This window comes from Gekko japonicus, unplaced genomic scaffold (assembly GCF_001447785.1).
Source record: "Gekko japonicus isolate JY-2015 unplaced genomic scaffold, Gekko_japonicus_V1.1 scaffold3592, whole genome shotgun sequence".
Classification (NCBI taxonomy): Eukaryota; Metazoa; Chordata; class Lepidosauria; order Squamata; family Gekkonidae; genus Gekko; species Gekko japonicus.
The window spans coordinates 92,543-99,467 of NW_015164307.1; the positions used below are offsets into that span (position 1 = coordinate 92,543).

The following is a 6,925-nucleotide window of genomic DNA, read 5'->3' on the forward strand; positions in this document are numbered from 1 at the left end:
TATCCAGAAGAGCCATGGATATGTATGTTTACCATACATACATATATGCATGTGTGCATACACGTGAGTGTGTATGCATGCATACGTGTATCTACGTAGATCAGTAAAAATATCTACTTGTAGAACTATTCTTCCAGACACATATAGTACCACTGCATTATTTATAAAACATTTATTAAAAATAGATTAATATATTCAAGTGCTCTCCTCCTAGCAGCTGGCGAAATACCTGCCCCAAAGGCTTACGCTGCTCCTTAAATATGCACCAGTGAGAGTTTTGGCGAACTTTTCGGCAAACTCAGCAATTCTACAGATACGGGACAGTTTCCAAGAATTCTTCTCTACCATGAAGAGAACAATCAGGGGGCCCATCTTCCCTCCCCCAGTGTTTCCCCCCCACCCTGGTCAGCTGACGTTCTTCGGAACAGCCCGGCAGCCGCCAAACAGTTACCAAGATCTCACAACAGTCTTGCAAGATCTCAGTCAGCATTTTTTAATTAGAGCTGCAGACAGCGCTTCTGTGATCTGGAGTTTTAATTTTATGTTTACTTCATTAATAGTCCGCCTTCCTGAGACTCAACGTAGATTACACCAGTAAAACCAGAATCATGTAAGACACACAACAATTAAATAACACGGTAATACAGAAACTGAAGCACCATTACTAGACTGTTGCATGGAATGTTTCACTGTGTTATTATCCAGCGTAATAAAGCTGGACCACAAAATTAGAGGACCACGTTAGAAGAAAGCAGTACACACACCATTGTTAATTCCACAGACACTAATGATAGCCTTATTCACTTTACACAAATGCCTTCCTGCATCTTTTATGAACTGCAGTTTTGGGCCCTGTCCAGAATTAAGCAGCTATTGACCAAGAGTGCATGTGCATGTGTACCTAATGATCTTTTGTTTTTATTTCTTCCCCCTCCCGTGGAATAAAATTCCAGTCTTCTTGGCTATTTAGAGGCAATACGAAAGGCACTGTTGCCCAGCCAGTCCAAAACTAGATCTAGAAATATCGCACTGCATACTTTTCATTCCTAACCTCGTATTTGCATTTTAGAAAGCCCAGCACCAACTACTGCTGATCAGCACCCCAAAAGTCCCTTCACCTTTTGCACAACTTCATAGTTCGGTTTTCCTAACACAGCACAGGCAGTACCTCACTCCCAATAACCCACCCCTCGCACTGAGAATTGTATTATATCCAACCATTAAGCATCGAGACTTACAGCAAATGAAGCTATTTCAACATCTCACGCTCTACGGTAGTTAGTCTGATTAGGATTAGTTTTATCAAAATTCTAAATTCTGCAACTCAACAGACTGAAGTTTTTCAACAAGGATTTAGCCAAGCAAAGACTGTCCCAACACTCTGTGATGGGGGACTGTCCTGAATAGCCCATACCGGAAGGGAGGGAGGGAGGAACTTCCAACTAAGTATCATAAGGACAGCTTTACGAAACCGCCACAGCAATCCTGACTCTTCACAGATAAGGGTCTGCCTCTATTACTACAGCCGCAATTCTTTGGATATCTCAGATATTTAAAATGCTTTAACCTACCTTTGTCCGTCCACTGTGCAAACAGACACTCCCCACAAATCAGGACTGAACTTTGCCAGTTGGGGAATATAGTCAGCAACCTATTTAGAACAGAAATAATGCTGTTAAATTTAAGGTTTGTAACCTTGCAGTATAGTAATTAGTTACAGGGAAAAGTTCAGCCAGAAGAATCTGTCAGAGGAAGATCAAACGCAAGCTCCCGCAAACTCTGCATCCTGTAACCTCTCCCTCCATCTTGACTATAAGGGCCCTCCAATCCTATATATTTCCGCCTGAGCCATATGAGCCATGGGTGGGGGGAGACACTAGTTGTATGAAGAGGTGTTAACAAGAGGATGTTCATCAATTGCTGCATAGAAAAAGCTCTCTTCGTCAGATGCATGGCAGGTAAGGGAGCTGTGCTTCTTGAAAGCTTATGCTACAATAAAGTTTATTAGTCTTACAGGTGCTACAGGGATTTTTTTTTTTTACTATTTTACTATTTTGCAGCAACAGACTAACGTAGCTAACTCCTCTGGATCTGCATACAAAAAAAAATAATCAAGCAGAAGCCAGCTCACAATACACCAGTTGACCAGGACCATTGACAAACATATCACGTTAAACCGGTAACAGTAAACATTTCTTGAGAAAAAGGAAGAGTGGAAATTTTACAGACTGGTAGTCATGCTTTGGAGTTGAGCCGTAAGGCCCAATCTACCACAAAGCTTTCAGATATCAGATACCCTTGACGATCCTTCAGGGTTACAGTGAATTAAAAAACCGGCCTTCGACCAAACTTACAAACAACCACTGTGATACAATGACTAAAACATGTAGTGAATTTTTGCATGTTAAACATTGTACTGTGTTATTAATAAATAAATTTTTGTCATGCTACAAACAAAACTCCTTATCTCAGTGAGCACCCAGATATAGGCTCATTTCATCCCGATCTTCCTCAGGAGTAGTTCTAGTTTCTTCAAAGGTGTCAGCCTTTTGATACAGCTCCATATAATGTTGGGACAAAATGGGCCTATATCCAGGTGCTCATTGAGATATGGACTTTTTAAAAAAGTTTATTTATAAGGTCTTCTCATAATATAGTGATATATCCATAGATTATTGACACATAAAACATATAGAGTCAATTATATTATTTTTTCCCCATCCACTTATACACTCTTGACCATCTTTTCTGGAATAGTGTATCATCTTTCCCCTTTAAGTAACGTATCTAACTTGTCCATCTCAGCCACCTCTAACAATTTCTGTATTAAATCATCTCTCGAGGGTAATCTATTTGTTTGGAGATATGGACTTTTGTTTGTAACATGACAAAAAAATTATTTATTAATAATGCAATACAATGTTTGACATGCAAAAATTCACTACACCTTCTTAGTCACTGTATCACAGTGGTTGTCTGTTTGGATTTCCTTTACGGATGACGGCGATTCCCTCCTGTGTGTTTTCTCAACCAAACTTAGTCACGGAGCTCGTGAATCGATGTCCTCCAAAGCGTCCCATCGTCAACAGCCTTGCCCAGGTCTTGCAAACGGAGAACCGTGGCTTCCTTGATGAAGACAATCCGTCTCATGTTGGGCCTTCCTCTTTTCCTGCTGCCTTCAACTCTTCCTAGCATTACTGACCTGGATCCAACTGTGTTCCCTTGCAGGGCTGTTGTGGAGGCAAGGTGAGAGGAAGGAAGAGCCATGTTTGCCTCCCCGAGCTCCTTAGGGGAAGGGGAAGAGGAAGAATGTGCAGGTGAACAAAGCAGATGGCTAAAGGCACACCACGCAATGGTGCCCTACGAACTTTCCCATACAGCCCTAAGTGAAACGCACTGGAGGAAGTGGGGGGGAATTGGAGGCTGAGCTCAGACACGGCATCATAGCAGGAATTTCTGCTAAGCTGTAGCGGGCTAGCTGCTGCCCATTATGAATAAGCAGTATGCAAATACAGAGACACAAGGCTTCAGAAGAACTCAGGAGACTGGAACTGGGCAAGGGGGCCATGAAGGAGCCAGAAAGGATCCTTCTCAGGAAGAGGAAGAGGAGGAGGAGACTGGATTTATACCCCGCCCTTCACTCAGAGTCTCAGAGCAGCTTACAAACTCCTTTCCCTTCCCCTCCCCACAACAGACACCCTGTGAGGTAGGTGGGGCTGAGAGAACTCTTGACAGAAACTGCTCTTTTTCAAGAGCAGCTGTGCCAGAGTTATGGCTTGCCCAAGGTCATCCAGCAGTTGCGAGTGGAGGTGTGGGGAATTAAACCTGGTTCTCCCAGATTAGAGTCCACGCACTTAACCACTACACCAAACTGGCAACCAAAATCGCTGGCATCCAAAGTCGAGTTAATTCATGCCACAGTATCTCCCGTTACTATGTATGGGTGTGAACGTCGGACAATGGAGAAAGCTGCCCGGAAGAAAGTCGATTCAATTGAAATGAGGAGGAGAGTCTTGCAGATACCGTGGACTGCCAAAAAGACAAGTCAGTGGGCCCTAGAGCAAATCAAGCCTGAACTCCCCCCCACCCCCAGCAGCTGAAATGGCTATTGTACTTTGGTCATATCATGAGAAGAGGCACTGGAAAAGACAATAATGCTAGGGAAAGTTGAAGGCAGCAAGGAAAGAGGGAGACCCAACAGGAGATAGACTGATTCAATCAAGGAAGTCACAATCCGCCCTGACCTAGATAGCCTGGGCAAGCCAAATCTCATCAGATCTCGGAAGCTAAGCGGTACTCTGGCAAGTACTTGACTGGGAGACCTCCAAGGAATGCCAGAGGCCGGGGCAGGCTTTATTCAGCCACCTCTCTGAATATCCTCCAGGCCCCCAGTACAGGTCAGTCACCAGAGGTCACCATGACTTCCAGGTGCACGCACACGCACACACAAATACAAAACAAACAAACAAAAGGAAGCCACAGCCCTCAATTTGCAAGACCTGAGAACGGCTGGTAATGATAGGTCATTTTGGAGAACGTTAATTTACAGGGTCGCCGTAAGACCTGACGGCACTTGACACACACACGCACGCAACACTTCAGCATAAGCTGCCTCAAGGAAGATTCTGATGAGGCAGCTGACACACGCCAATAAATAAAACAACTTAATCCACAGCTTCCCTGACCTCGAGAATATATGCTGAAGGAAGTAATTAAAAACTCTTGTGCCCTTCACAGCGTGGCTCTTATGCTAGGGGAAATATGCAGAACGCAGGAGCGCTCAGTCCTTTTACCTTTCCTCCGGATTGCTTTTTAGCACTTTCATACAGTTCATCGATATGAGAGGTAAAGGACACGTAATCTGGAATCACGAACTTCCGCCGGAAAGCCTGAGTAAGCAAGACAATATTGCTTTGAACACACCTGTGAAATATGAAAAAAAATAATGTTACATTCATGAAAGTATGCCAAGCTCATATGAGCCCCCACATAAAGAAATATGAAAAAACAAGATTTTTTTCCCCAAACACTACAGGCAAGAAATAATTTGAATTTTAAGCCGTAAAACTTGAAACACTTTTACACGAGCAGTACTTAACTTTGCAATTTCCTCAGCCCAAATACCAGGATTATATCACACTTTCAGATGTAAAGGTAAAGGTTCCGTTGCTCGAAAGCCAGTCGAATCCGACTCTAGGGTTGTGGTGCTCATCTCCGTTTCAAAGCCAAAGAGCCGGCGCTGTCCGAAGACGTTTCCATGGCCATGTGGCCGGCATGACTAAACACCAAGGTGCACGGAACACTGTTACCTTCCCACGGAAGTGGTACCTATTTATCTACTTGCAATTTCTTGCTTTCGAACTTCTAGGTTGGCAGGAGCTGGAACTAGAGACGGGAGCTCACTCCGTCATGCGGCACACTCGGGTCTCGAACTGCTGAACTACTGACCTTCCACAGCTTGCAGTTCAGTGTCTTAACCACTTGAGCCACCGCAGCTCAAACCACAAACACTGTTATGAGAGGGGCTCTTCTGCCTGTACCACTCCACAACACTACTTAATATAGGCACGGCAAATGAGTTACCAGACTTGTGTCAACCATTCAGAAGCCCCCCTTTCAGAGAGCACATGACCCTGTCTTCTACCAAGATCAGACCACTGATCTATCGAGGCCAGTATTGCCTACTCTTAACCAGTAGCAAGCTCTTCAGGTTGTCAGGGAGAGGACCTCTACCTGATCCTTTTAAAACTGCCAGGTACTTGCCAGGTACTTTTAAATGGAGGTGCCAAGAGTTGACCCTGAGACCTTCTGCATGGAAATCTGATGTTCTTACCACGGAGCCACCACCTCTCCTCCTCATTCACAATCGGGGGGGAAATGCACCAGCAAATATTATGGTGCAATTTTGCTCTGCAGGGTCTACTATACCAGATACTTTATTCTCTATAAAGCCTATACAGCAAGGGCAGACGGCCAATATGAAGTTACTTTAAAGGAACATTACTCTGAAGGCTTTGCAGATTTTCCTCATCTGCTGCCACTTCACCTTCCACCAGACGACCCCAAACGTTTACAGGATACAGTGAATGGTGCCTGTTCTTTTAAGGCACACCAATCTCAGAAACACCATGCCACAGGGAGAGCTAGCTTTTCGTCTCCCTGCCCGAACGGAATGGTGGAAGTTTCAGGCCACGGCTGCCAACCAATAAGTTCCTTACTTTTTGAATAGATCTTTATCTAGCATGACGCCATCGGAGGTTGTCTGTAGAGTCAGTCTTAGCATATCCATACATTCTTTCAGCCTGGGATCGGAGGTACGTAAACCTGTAGATTTGAGAGCCTGGAGAATTTAAAGGGGGAGGGGGGAGATCATGAATGTTCCCTGTTCTGTCCAGGTAACACACAACTCTAGCTTCAACAGGATCCAATCGCATTTCCCAACACAACGCAGCAGCCAGCTAGCGGGCACTTCCACAGGGTACCTCAGTTCCTTATTACCGCAGCATAACCACGCTTGAGAGCGTGCTAACGTGCAGTTAGATTCAAGTCTGGTAGCACTTCAGAGAACAAGAAGATTTTCAGGGTTGGAGAGTCAAAGTCCCCTTCGTCACACAAGTAGGAATGGAGATCTGTGTCCTTTTACCTCGGTCAGAAGGTAGGAGGGGTGTTGTCAAGAATGCTTGTAAATGTACCACGCATATCGTAATCAGCTTAATTAGAGCAGAGGGGAAATGCTTGGGGGCAATTACAATTCAGCCTGCAGTGGCCCCCGAAGTTTTTGAGCCTGGGGGCACCTCTGGATTCATGATACAGGGCGGTGGGCGCAACCACAAAACGACCACCGTGGGAGGCAGACCCACACACGGAGAGAAGAAGCTCAAGTGCAGGGGAAAAGGAGTCATTAAACACACACACACAGGGAAAG

The 6,925-nt window shown here is 44.8% G+C and overlaps 1 protein-coding gene across 1 annotated transcript in view; it reads right to left on the reverse strand.

Moving 5' to 3' along the window:
• Positions 1–6,925, reverse strand: part of GLS (glutaminase) — a gene marked incomplete at its 5' end in the record, with an annotated part of 79,647 nt that overhangs the window by 71,670 nt on the left and 1,052 nt on the right. The window contains 3 exons of the mRNA XM_015408819.1: positions 1,572–1,651; positions 4,794–4,923; positions 6,219–6,340. Coding sequence (XP_015264305.1) covers positions 1,572–1,651; positions 4,794–4,923; positions 6,219–6,340 — 332 coding nt within the window. The remainder of the gene's footprint in view (positions 1–1,571; positions 1,652–4,793; positions 4,924–6,218; positions 6,341–6,925) is intronic.